Source organism: Corylus avellana, chromosome ca1 (assembly GCF_901000735.1).
Source record: "Corylus avellana chromosome ca1, CavTom2PMs-1.0".
In the NCBI taxonomy this organism is placed as follows: Eukaryota; Viridiplantae; Streptophyta; class Magnoliopsida; order Fagales; family Betulaceae; genus Corylus; species Corylus avellana.
In genome coordinates, this window is record NC_081541.1 from 50,855,272 (window position 1) to 50,867,465 (window position 12,194).

The window sequence follows — 12,194 nt, forward strand, 5'->3', positions numbered from 1 at the left end:
TCCGTTACTAATTTTCGTCAAATTTGACAGAAATCTCTGAAATTACACAATTACCCTTAGACTTTTTTTTTTTTTTTTTTAGCTTCCATCCAATTTAACAGAAATTAGTAACGGAAGGATTAAATTGAAAATTTTTGAAACACTAGGGGGGTACATTGCCAATTTTTAAACTTTGGGGTTCAAATTGAAAAACTCCTGAAACTTCAGAAGAAAAAGTGGATTTTTTTCCCCCCCAAAAAAATGGTAATTAATTATATGGGCTTCATTGCTTCAAAATGGTGGGCCTTTTGCTTAAGTGTCATGTAGCCCAATATTTTTCCCCTTATTGGACCGGGCTTCATTTCAAAAAGCTCTCTCTCCCTCTCAGTTTCTGTGTCTGTAGAACTAAAACCTCTCTCCCCCCGTCTCTACTTGACAGGCCGTCACCACGTTCAATTCACTCTGAGTGCCTCTCTCTCAGCCCTCACCGACGGCCGGCCACCGGAGACCACGAACTCCAACCACTGCTGACGACGAGCCACCCACATCTCCGGCGACGAGCTACCCACCGTCAAAATCCCCAAATTTCAAAACCCCAACCCACTGTCAAAATCCATCTTCCCTCTCTCCAACTGACGACGAAACGCACAGGTTTTATCTGTCTCTCTCTGTTATATTTCTTGCGTCAAAGTTACGTGATGTTGTGGAACAACTCTTGGGGTTATTAATGGTGTTTATCAATGAAGTTTGGTTGACAGAGCACGCAGATGAATTAGGCTATCAAAGCGAATCTGTTTTTGTTGATATAATCAATATCTAAATTAGTATTAAGAGGTGGTTGGATGTTGATTATTTTAATTTTCTTGTTTGATCCTGAGGCTTGTATACGTAGAAAAGAATAGGAATTGATTTCTCGAGCGGTAATCACTGTAGAGAATGTGAGTTAATTTTCGGTAATCCTTACCCTTTCACGGAATCCAGTTTTAGATTGTGGGTTTGTAGGTTACGGAAATTAACTTAATTATGTTTAACTTAATGTTTGTGATATGCAATTATATTTGATTGGTTATACAAATCAAGTTAATTAGTATTATTGAATGGCTAAGATTTGTCTAAGTTTTCTTGTTTTAAATCATTTTTCTTTCTGTTCACTTGGAGTCTAGGTTTTGGCACAATGGTTGCTGTTTGTACATTCGTGAGGCATTTCTCACGGACGCGTGCGGAGAATCTGAGAAAAATCAACCCGAAGGTGACCCCTCAAGAGGCCTCTTCCATTGCTCAAGACCTCTACCATGTTATCAAGCAACGCGGCCCTCTCACTGTCTCCAACACTTGGATTCACGCCCAGGTTCCACTTTTTTCTTTCTTTGCCATTTAGCTATTTCGAATCCTGTTTTGAATCATACGAAATTTTGTTTCATGTTAATCATAAATGTAAATTTTGATATTAGACTTAATTTAATTATCAATATTTTGAACTTTATATCATATATTAACAATCCAAAAATAGACTCTATATGTCACACAAACTAATTTGTCATCAGTTTACAATAAAAAGATAAAATCAAAATTCATAGCATTTTTTCATTGCCATTGAAATATCTGGGTCTCCCCTTGGGTGCTCTTGTCAAGTCAAAAGCAATTTGGGATGGGGTAGTGGAGAAAATGGAAAGAAGATTGGCTAGTTGGAAGAAGATCTATTTGTCTCATGGTGGTTGTCTTACCCTTATCAAGAGCACGCTCTTCAGCCTGCCTACGTATTTCTTGTCCCTTTTCCCCTTACCAGCCAGTATAGCTAGAAGATTGGAGTGCATTCAATGGGACTTTTTTTGGGTATCATAAGCTCCAACTAGTTAATTGGAAGACTGTTTGCTCCCCCAAGCGGAGGGTTGGGTGTGAAAAATTTCAGGTTGTTTAATAAAGCTTTAAATGGCTTTGGAGATTTGCTCATGAAAAAAATTCTTTATGGAGACAAGTAATTGTAGAAAAGTACGGGATCTAGAGAAGGGGCTAGTGTTTTGAGGAAATTTGATCACCATATGGGGTGGGTCTTTGGAGAAATATATATATTTTTTGATAAGTAGGTCTTTGGAGAAATATTAAGAATGGCTTGGGGTGTTTCTTGAACTTGGTCGCTTATAGGGCAGGGGATGAATCTCACCTTCGTTTTTGGGATGATGTGTGGTGTAGAGAAGCAAATCTCAAGTCCTTATTCCAAGAACTCTTCTCTATAGCTTGGGACAAAGAGGCTTTAGTGTCTGTTTACTTGGACTCTTTTGACTCCTATGTTCATTGGAACCTGAGTTTTCTCAGGGCGGTCCAAGATTGGGAGCTTGAGTCTCTAGTTCCATTCCTTAATCACTTATACTCTTCGAAAACCTCTTCAAGAGAGACAAATACAATGTTATGGTTCCCAACTCGTAATCACAGGTTTGAAGTGAAGTTCTATTACAATACGTTACAATTTGGAGAGTCTTCTCCTTTTCCTTTGAAGGGTGTTTGGAAGGGGAAGGCTCCACCTCGTATTGCTTTCTTTACTTGGACAACGACTTTGGGTAAAATCCTTACGATTGACAACCTGAGGAGATAGGGAATCTCATGGCACTTGGTTTTTATTTTATTTGGGGTCTCGTGGGTCATGCAAGGCAATATTCTAGAGTTGCTTTAGAGTAATGCTAAACGTCCCCTTGTGTTCCCCCAAAATTGATGTGCCTTTTAAAATCACCATTAAATTTGTAGTAGACCACTATTGAATTTTGATCCAATTGTAATTTTAAAAGCCACGTTAGTTTTGGGGAGATACAAGGTGAATGTTGAGCATTACTCGTTACTTTAATGTTGGAAGTCGCAAGGGCGGAGACATCTCAAAGAGACCATATGGAAAGTCATCCCTTCTTTACTTATGTGGAGCATTTGGAGAGAAAGAGATAGACGTCTTTTTGAAGACCGCAAGTCTAATGTGCTGCAATTAAAAGCCTCTTTCTATAGGTTGTATTTATTTAGATTGATAAGGGAAGGGGAAGACATGTTGTGGTGGGTCCTTTCCAAAAAAGGGTCGTTTAGTGTTAAATCCTTCTATAGTGTCTTGGATTGTCACGATGGTATATGATTCCTTGAAAAAGTGTTTAGAGGACTAAGGCTCCTTTGAGGGTGGATTTTTTTGTATGGTCGGTGGCTCGAGGGAAGATCCTTATTATAGACAATCTCTGAAAATGGCACGTCATTGTGGTTGATTGGTGTGTCATGTGCAAAAAGAATGAGAAGTCTTTGAACCACTTTCTCCTTCATTGTGAGGTTGCTTGTGCTATATGGAATGTTTTCTCTAATCGGTTCGGGTTATCTTGGGTTATGCTTAGACGAGTAGTTGATGTGTTTGCTTGTTGATGAACTACTGGCAGCACACGAAGTGCTGTTGTATGGAAAATAGTGCCATTGTGTCTTTTGTGGTGCCTTTGGAGGGAAATGAATGATAAATGTTTTGAGGACTGCAAGATTAGATGGCATTAGAGTAGTTGAAATCTTTTTTCTTCAACACTTTTTATTTTTGGACAGCTGCGTAATGTTTCATCTTTTTAGTGAATAGTTATCTTGAGTTTCTTGTTTTTGTTCTTGTTGCCAATAATTTCTTGGTGGCTTCTTTTTATACTCTACATGTACTTGGGGCACCTTACGTTTTTAATGATATTTCGTTTATTTATCAAAAAAACCTCATTCTTGAGCTCCCTTTTAGATTGATCTGTTTCTTTTGCTCCTAGTTTCTCATCTATCTTTCAACCTTGTAATTTTGTTAACATTTTAGATTCTCGACCCAGTAGGGTGGTTGCTTCTTTTGTATAATTTTCGTGTACACGAGCATTTCTTCTTCTTCAATAAATTATTTTTTCACCTTTCTCCAGTATTTTTCTTAAATCGTTGTCTATATGCGTAATTTTACTACTTTTTGAACATTGTCTAACCGTCAAGATCAAAGTGTTCTTCCTTCCTTCTAGAGTAATGCTGATTGCAACCTTCTTTAGTCATTATATTTTTTCTTAGTTAATGCCAGAGCCAAAATATGACATCAAGACTTGCTCTTTTAGTAAAGTTCAAGTTATTATTATAAAGGATATATGTAACCTATGTTAAAGGTTATGACACTTCTATAATCTAAGTTAACTTTCTAACCTTACTCTTCTCCAAATTATTTACCTATGCTTGCATGGACAGGCCTTTGAATTAGTGGACACTGGTCGTGTTCTTCATGTACTAAAGCCAGTACGGTTGTTGTTTCCTGAAATACATCATGGAATATTCTTGTTTCTAGCATTAGATTGTGCATGTTAATGGAGGGAAACTTAGGATAAGTAGACCATCTCTGCTACAACATTATTTGTTCTTGAAATTTGATGTTGCACCACAAAACTATATCTGCATTTGTATAAGCTTTATTGTATTGATTGGGTTTGATTTTTCATAACAGGAATCTGGTGTTAGTGGATTGAACAGCAAGACACATCTGAAGCTAATGCTCAAATGGATGAGGGGGAGGAAGATGCTGAAGCTGCTCTGCAACCATATTGGATCGAGCAAGAAATTTCTGCTAACTACTTTGCCTGAAGAGCCTGGAACTGAACAATTGAAAAGTCCCTCTAGTCTGAAACGGCAGACTGAGAAGCCTTCCATAAAGCGAAAGAAAGCCAACTAGATAAGATGCTTGTATCAGGGCGGATTGGTACATAAATGGGGAACTTGCCGTTTATGATCCTTTGTGACATGAGTGCCTCTTTGAGATGATGTGTGTTTAACATCTTTCGTGCATCATGATTGCTGCCAAAAACTTCTTTTGCTAATAATATGTTAGGCTTTTTTGTACGCTTCCCAATTTTCCCCTTCCCCTTTACTATGCATTTAGATCCAGTCTGTTGATTAGCATGCTCTAGTGGGATTTAGAATGAAAAAATTTGGATCATCACAGAATACTTAAAAGAGTGTTGTACGTTATGAAATTCAGCATAATTAAATGCTCTTTTTGTATCTTATCACTCATGGTGTGTCCTACCTCTTGAAAGTATCGTCCAAGAACTATCAACGTTGAAAAGTTATTTCTAAATTTTGGTTATATTTATGAAGTATTGGATATATGATTGGAATGAAGTGTCGTCAATTTTCTCTTTTTCATCCTTAGGACCCTTTCCTTTTAGCAAGCTTTCTTTTCTTCGTGAGGGGGCTTCTGTTCTCATGCACATTTTCCTTGTCATTAATATGAGGGATTTGTTGCCTTGTAAGGGGTTTTCTTTTGGTGACGTGTTATACACTCATCCATCCTCCTAATTTTCAAAATTACCATTGGAATTATGAGGCTCATATAGGTCTTACACTTAGGTCCCACAGATTCAATAGTTATTCTAAAAATTAAGAGGACGAGAGAAACACTAGAAAAGAAAATGAATTATTTCTCTTTCTTTTGAATGTGTGTGCATGGACCTCGTTAACTTGTTGGCAAATCGGAGCACATATGGGTTCCCTCTTGGAGGACTCGAAGGTTGTGTCTGAGCCAATGGACCTCACTTGCTTGTCAGAAAGCCCGAGCACGATGGGGTTCCATCTTGGAGGCTTTGAAGGTAGTATGGTGGGATACTAGGTCAATGGAGGTCCCTGGCATGTAGGCCATGAGCTTCCACTCCAATAGTCTCCAATTCCCTTGGACAACTTACGTAGGCGAGTGAAAATTAAGTCAAAATGTGGTTGCAAGGCCTCCAAACAAGCAATCTCTCATTCTCTTGGGCTACTTGTGTAGGCCAATTAAAATCATTAAAATGGAGACCTCCATTCCAAGTTTCACGTTCTAGACTTGGTAAAACTAAACTTTATAAATACTTGGAAGGAGAATCCTCTTATAGCAAAAGAATTGGAGACCGCACTCAAAGATGCTTTCCAGTGTTAAATTTTTTTCCTGACTTACTTTGACATTTCTTGTAGAGAATGTAAGTTAATTTTAGGTAATCCTTACGCTTTCACGGAATCCAGTTTTAGATTGTGGGTTTGTAGGTTAGCGAACTACACATGTATGCATACGGAAATTAACTTAATTATGTTTAACTTAATGTTTGTGATATGCAATTATATTTGACCGGTTATGCACTTCAAGTTAATTAGTATTATTGAATGGCTAAGATTTGTCTAAGTTTTCTTGTTTTAAATCATTTTTCTTTCTGTTCACTTCCGGATTTTGAAATTCTTCTAGTTTACTTTGCGCAATTGAAATTTATTAATGCACGTAGCAAAATTTTGGTAATCTATCCTTCTTGATAAGTGGGGGATATGGTTTGGTGAATTAATTTGAGCTTTTCCTTTTCGCAGTGATCTATTTAGTGTTTTTGGTAAAATTTCTTGATTTGGTGAATTAATTTGACCTTTTTCCTTTACGTGTGATCTATTTACTTGGTTTTGGTAAAATTTTTTATCTTTTACCAATCTCTCTCTCTCTCTGTCTCTCTCTCTCAAAAATACAAGTCCACATTCGTCTCAAGCTGTCCAAAACATCTTCAACCTCAACACATCCTCCTCCAAAACCAAACATCTCGGTCTTCCTTTCCTTTTCCACAAATCCAAAAGAAATTTGTTTGACGACTTGCTAACCCTCTTTCAAAACAGGATTTCGTGTAGGAAATCAAAAGTCCTCTCCCAAGCTGGTTGCACCACTTTTATTAAGTCAATGGATGCTTCCCTTCCTCCTCCTCTCCAAAACTATCTGTTCCTCTTTGGAAAAAATGTTTAAAGATTTTTGGTGGGGTTTCAAAAAAGAAAAAAGAAACACAATCTCTCCCTCGAGTCATGTGGGACAACAACAAAGCCCTCATTCTATGAACAATACGAATTGGAGTTCAACAAAAAATGATACTTGTTTTATTAGAATTAGGCATTAGGTCTTATATCAATTCAGAATTATCTTGTTTGTTGTAAAACTTCCTAAAAAAAAAAAAAAAAGAATCCATTGGAATAAAAAGGGGGAGGAAGAAGGCGAGTCGGTATGCTAATTCCTCTTCCACCAATCACTAGCTTTGTTGGTTGCATTCTTGATCGACTTTCACCTTCCTAATTTTTTTCTAAAGCAGTGAGGTACTATAAGTATGTTTGGATCGGATATTTCAGTTGATTTGCTTATATTTCGTTTTTTTTTTCTTCTAATTTTTGTTGCTGTTAAAATAAAAACCCTAAAAACATAAATAAATCTACTTTTAACTAATCAATTCATTATAAACTCAACCTTTTTCTCAAGAATTTTTTTGTAATTAGTAAACCCTGTCTACTTTGAAAATTCAGGACCTAGGGATAGATGGGGACGGAGGCAAACACAGCAGAGCAGACGCCTGCTGAAACGACACCGGAGCATGTGGAGGCCTTGCTTGAGGTACAACACCACTTCCATTGCTTCTGGTTGAATTTATTTGGAGTACTTAAAATTGCACTTCTCGTTTCTCTATCCCTTTCACAGGCTGCTAGATACGATGATCTCGACGACGTCGTAAGCCTAGCCACCGCCGGCGTTCTTCTTGATTCCAAGGACTCACTTGGCCGAACAGGTTATAGCCTTATTACGTAGTTTTTGCCTCTCTATTTCTCGTTGCTTTGTTCCAGCAGACAACAATGTCTTTGGAGAGAAACCTGTGTTTTATTGGGTAAAAATAGAGAAATTTTTTGCAAGAAAGAAAGAATTTTGATGATCGTTTTACTCAGGTTGAAGGATTTCATTCTTAGGTTGTTTTCGTTATCCCAAAAGCTTAAACTTATGGAAAACGGTTGGACTCAATCATTTACATTAATATTTTAACATTTATTTTCACTTGTGAGTTCAAACTCTCTGTCAAGTAGTGAAACTCAACACATGAAATATTTAACTGAAATGGGTAAATTGTCGTGATCTGCACTCTCAATTATTCCTTAAGGTTAAGCTGATCTTAATTATTTAAATTGATATTCTAACATTCTGAGGCTTTGGTGCTTAGAATTCTAAACTTCAATAGGATTTTAGTGAGCTGAAGAAACCTGTTTCGGTACTTGCAGTGTGCCATGAGTTTGTTGGCGGCCGACATGTGTTAACAAGCTTCCAAATTGTCAGCAATGAGTTCCTTAAAGATCTAGATTGAACGTATGAACATTCTGTTACAATCTCTGAAATTATGCCTAGTGTTGCCAGTTACTAGATTTTAATTTTTTTCCTCAAATTTGCTTCAGGAAATAGGTAACACATATTTTCCTTCCAAGTGAAGGCAAATCCATACCCTAGAAAATTAGAAATCACATGAATCAAATGATTTAGTGGGGATCGTTGTTCTGCTTGAAGTTGATGCTATTCAAAGAATTTCAGTGGATTTGAAAATAAAGTTGGAAAGTCAACACAATCTACTGGTATAGCTATAACATGGTGGTTGCTAATATAAGTAAGGAGTTTGCTTTGAGCTTGAGCCCCTCATTTCCCAAATTATGCATTTTTCTCAAAAAGAAAGTTGAGACTGCATAGTTTAAGTTGATTCATGCCCTTATGAAATGAAATCTGTGGATTAGGTAAATACGTTCTTAATGTACCGATGTGCAATTGGAGGGGCATAAATTTCACATTGCACAATTTTGGATTTTAGATGCATGACATGTATATAACATATTTATAGATAGAGATTGAAAAAATAAAAATATGTCCACTACCTTATTGTTTGAGAAAAAGAGTGAAAACTTAAGCAAATTTCAGAAAGGAGAGTGTTTTTTTTTTTTTTCCCTTTATATATTTTATTACTCAAGCTTAAGAAATTGATAACAAAACATTTTGTGCCAAAGTGTATTTTGGGTTGACAATTTTATTATATGTCACCTGGCCTAAGTTTGGCGTCATTGGCCCCTTTTTTATGTGGTCATTCCAAAGCTAAAATCGTCCAAAAAAAAAAAACGAAAAAAAAAAAAAAGAAGGTTTCTGAACCATCCAGGTGCTAGTTCTTGTTTACAGGTTATTCATTGTAAACTTTGGCATTTAATAGGTGCATGATTTACGGAATCGTATTCATTCTGAAAAGGTTTCAAGTCTTGATTCTGGAATATTGGTTGTTAACTTCTTGTCCGAATATGACAAATGAGTTATGAAGAGAGATGATCTTCCGCATTCGTAAAATCCCACAAGGCCTTCTTTTTGGAAGAGATAAGATAAACCCCTGCTAAGTGCTTCCTCTGCTATAATGAAGAGGCTAGGGTTCCAGATCTTGACGATGTCCTCTTGAGCTTTTTGAAAGATTTGCAGTGATTGCATTTCTTCTGATTTAGCTATAGAATGGGGCCATAAGTGTGATATTTGAAAGGCTGTTTTGGGTTTTGAATTTTTTTTACATCTTTCGAGAGATTTGTAATAGGTTTGAAGTCTTTATTAGTCAATGGGGTGATGAACTAAGTTTTATGATGGCCAAAATACTAGCATAAAGATGTCTAATGGATTGGATCCGTGCAATATTTACTTTGATTGACATCACTGGTCTTGGAAGCACCTAGTGGCATTTTACCTTTTGTGATGAAAATTTGGTATAGGAAATATGACAAGATCTGAGAGAGCAAGTGAGCCCCCTTCCCCCTCCTCCTCTTTCAGGTGCGAGTAGCCCAAACTTTAAATGCTGACACTTAACAGTGAGTATGATAAATGATATTTTTGGGATCCTATTGCTATGGATTCCTGAGAAATAGGAGATTGTCCTTTATTTGCCAAGAGATTGAGAAATAATAGTTTTGGAGAAAAAGACTGTTGTGATCTTTGGAGAGTAAAGACTGTTGAACTAAACATAGTGAGTATAAATTGTACTTTGATTAAGTGTAAATTTCAAGTATGCTTTGGCCTAATTGGATGTTATTTGAATGAAACTGCCTTATTTAACATTGTCATGTTAGTGCTTAAGTTTAAGAATTATCTTCAGGTTAAGGTTTTCTACTATTTTCCTTCAGATTTTGGTAAAATTTCCCTTTTATTCTAAGTTGAATTTCAAAACTTTGTTTGCCATGATACTCTTACTATATCCTTTGTTAACGATGAAGCTGTCCTATTCTGCTAATCAAGGATCTATCTATGCTTGACCCAAGTCCTGCTGATATTTGATTGTAGTACTTCATATGGCTGCAGCTAATGGGCATCTTGACATCGTAGAATATCTTGTCAACAGAGGAGTGGTAAGTAAGCCATCTTACTAATTTTTTTTCTTTTGTTTATCATTTCCATACTTTAAAAATCCTCAATGGACTGACATTTGATAGTTGGTAAATTACAAGTTTTGTCTTTTGATGTGTTCATTATGCTTAACTTGTTGGTGTTTTTGGTTCAACCCTTTATCTTCAAGCTAATTCTTGGCTGCCATATCATACAAAAACTCTCTACATTTTTTAGCTCAAAAACAAAATTGTTTTAACTCTGTTTGTTTTAGCAATTTGTTAACATATTGTTTCGCAGAAATTATCTGTGCTTATATTACCCTATGTTCTCAACCTCTGATTCCTGAGTTGCAGCTTTGATGTAAAATATAAAAAAGAAAAACATCTGGTGCTTGGTTGGCTAGGTAGTACAAATTAAGGCGACAGGATCTTGACCATTTAAACTTGCCTGATTTATCAGAGTAGATATTCACTTTTGAAATATGTGCTTGTTTAAACAGCTTCCGCCTTCTGTGTTCTGAATGTTAGTTGAGTGCATCATCTGATCGCCAAAAGACCAAAACTTTTCCGAGTATCTGCAGAGTGTAATGTTTATTTTACTTATAATTTTCTTCCTCTTTTGATGACCAAAACCTTTCCAAGTACTGTGGGGAATCCTTAGTCTTAAAATTTTCAGATTTATAACCCCATTCCAACCTTGACTAGCATATTTTTGGTATTTCCTTAACCCTTTTGTGCAAATGAATTTTAGCTCCCCATGAGAATGGGATGGGGGGTAAGATCATGGGTTCATAATCCATTAGGCAAGTTTGTAAAATTTCCAATAAAGAACATTCCATGTCTGCCATGGAGCTTAATATATTCTTAATCATTGTTTTCCAATTTCCTAAATTCTTACAAAGGACTGGTTACTTGGATTTCCTGCTCTTACTGTGGGTTATGATTGTTAAATTACTTGTATAAATGTTAAATAGTTTTTGGGACTTTTGTCTGAGCAGGACCTTAATGCTTTCAATGAGGAGAAGAATACACCTCTTCATTGGGCTTGCCTCAATGGGCATATTGAGGTAATTATCACATTCCCTATGTCTGGCAAATGTAATGCAATATTGAAGATCTTTGACTAATGTTTGTTTTTCTCCTCTTTACTCTTGGACAGCCGCTTGGCTAGCTCCTTTAGTAATTAGTTTCTCTGATTTCCTCTTTCATTTCTCCTCTTCTTAGGCGCTCTCTTGTATACTTCCCGTGTATATGGGTTGCGCCCCTCTGCGCTTTTGATATATATTTTTACTTATCAAAAAAAAAAAATGTTTGTTTTTCTCAGGTGGTTAAGAAACTGATCTTGGCAGGTGCAAATGTGAGTGTTTTAAACAGGTCTGTTATTTCTAACCTCTTACTTAAACTCAGAAAGCCTTTTTAATATGAACATGTTTTTTTTTTTTTTCTTCTTTTGTTTTAAATCATAAACCATCGTGGTGCCGGGTTATGTTCAGCTACGAGAGGACACCAATGGATGAAGCAGTGAGTCGGGATAAGGTGGATGTCATTGATGCCATTAACGCAGCATAGGCACAAGTAGAACTTGCTGGTATTAGGGTTTCCTAATGTTCGACTTTCCTAATTGAAGTCAAAGTTCTGAAAGATTTTCTAGTGTTTTTTGGTTAAAAGATTTTATTATGTTTTTTCTCTTATAAATTTCAAGCTTGTAATGTGAAATTTTTGTTCAAACTGTTGAGTCTCTCCTAGCTCTTTGCATGTTGCTGATTTAGTAGTCTTTCCAACTTTCATACATCCAAACTCATTACATGTGCTTCGATACACAGGAAGGAGAAAACCTAATATTGTTTTTTTTAAGGGGAAAATGCACTTTATCCCTTTGAAGTTTGAGCTCTTTTCAATTCGAATCCTAATGTTTAACAATTGGCAATGTACCCTCCTATTGTTTTAAAAATTTTTAATTCAAACCTTCTGTTACTAATTTCCGTCAAATTGGACGGAAATCTATGAAGTTACGTAATTACCCTCAATGCTTTTTTTTTTTTTTTTTTTTTAATTTCCGT

The 12,194-nt window shown here is 36.2% G+C and overlaps 2 protein-coding genes across 3 annotated transcripts; both read left to right on the forward strand.

The window, feature by feature from the left end:
- The first annotated feature begins 351 nt into the window (after nt 1-351).
- Nucleotides 352-4,830, forward strand: LOC132167887 (uncharacterized). Its single transcript, XM_059578924.1, has 3 exons — nt 352-630; nt 1,143-1,327; nt 4,439-4,830. Exons 2-3 carry the CDS (start codon nt 1,154-1,156, stop codon nt 4,661-4,663), a joined length of 399 nt encoding a protein of 132 aa, XP_059434907.1. The 5' UTR covers nt 352-630; nt 1,143-1,153; the 3' UTR covers nt 4,664-4,830.
- Nucleotides 4,831-6,464: 1,634 nt separating this feature from the next.
- On the forward strand, nt 6,465-11,983 carry LOC132168054 (ankyrin repeat-containing protein P16F5.05c-like). 2 transcript variants are annotated; one of them, XM_059579123.1, is made up of 7 exons: nt 6,465-7,077; nt 7,282-7,369; nt 7,454-7,541; nt 10,109-10,155; nt 11,133-11,201; nt 11,459-11,508; nt 11,628-11,983. In XM_059579123.1, the coding sequence occupies exons 2-7, from the start codon at nt 7,295-7,297 to the stop codon at nt 11,701-11,703; spliced, it is 405 nt and encodes a 134-aa protein (XP_059435106.1). In that variant the 5' UTR covers nt 6,465-7,077; nt 7,282-7,294; the 3' UTR covers nt 11,704-11,983. The 2 variants fall into 2 exon arrangements, with proteins under 2 accessions (XP_059435106.1, XP_059435105.1); XM_059579122.1 differs by having other exon boundaries at nt 6,472-7,077; nt 10,091-10,155.
- Nucleotides 11,984-12,194: the final 211 nt, after the last annotated feature.

Coding starts and splice junctions, on each gene's coding strand:
- LOC132167887 (XM_059578924.1), top strand. CDS start 1,154: ATGGTTGCTGTTTGTACATTCGTGAGGCATTTCTCACGGACGCGTGCG. Junction 1,328..4,438: donor ACACTTGGATTCACGCCCAG/GTTCCACTTTTT, acceptor TTTTCATAACAG/GAATCTGGTGTTAGTGGATT.
- LOC132168054 (XM_059579122.1), top strand. CDS start 7,295: ATGGGGACGGAGGCAAACACAGCAGAGCAGACGCCTGCTGAAACGACA. Junction 7,370..7,453: donor ATGTGGAGGCCTTGCTTGAG/GTACAACACCAC, acceptor TCCCTTTCACAG/GCTGCTAGATACGATGATCT. Junction 11,509..11,627: donor AATGTGAGTGTTTTAAACAG/GTCTGTTATTTC, acceptor GGTTATGTTCAG/CTACGAGAGGACACCAATGG.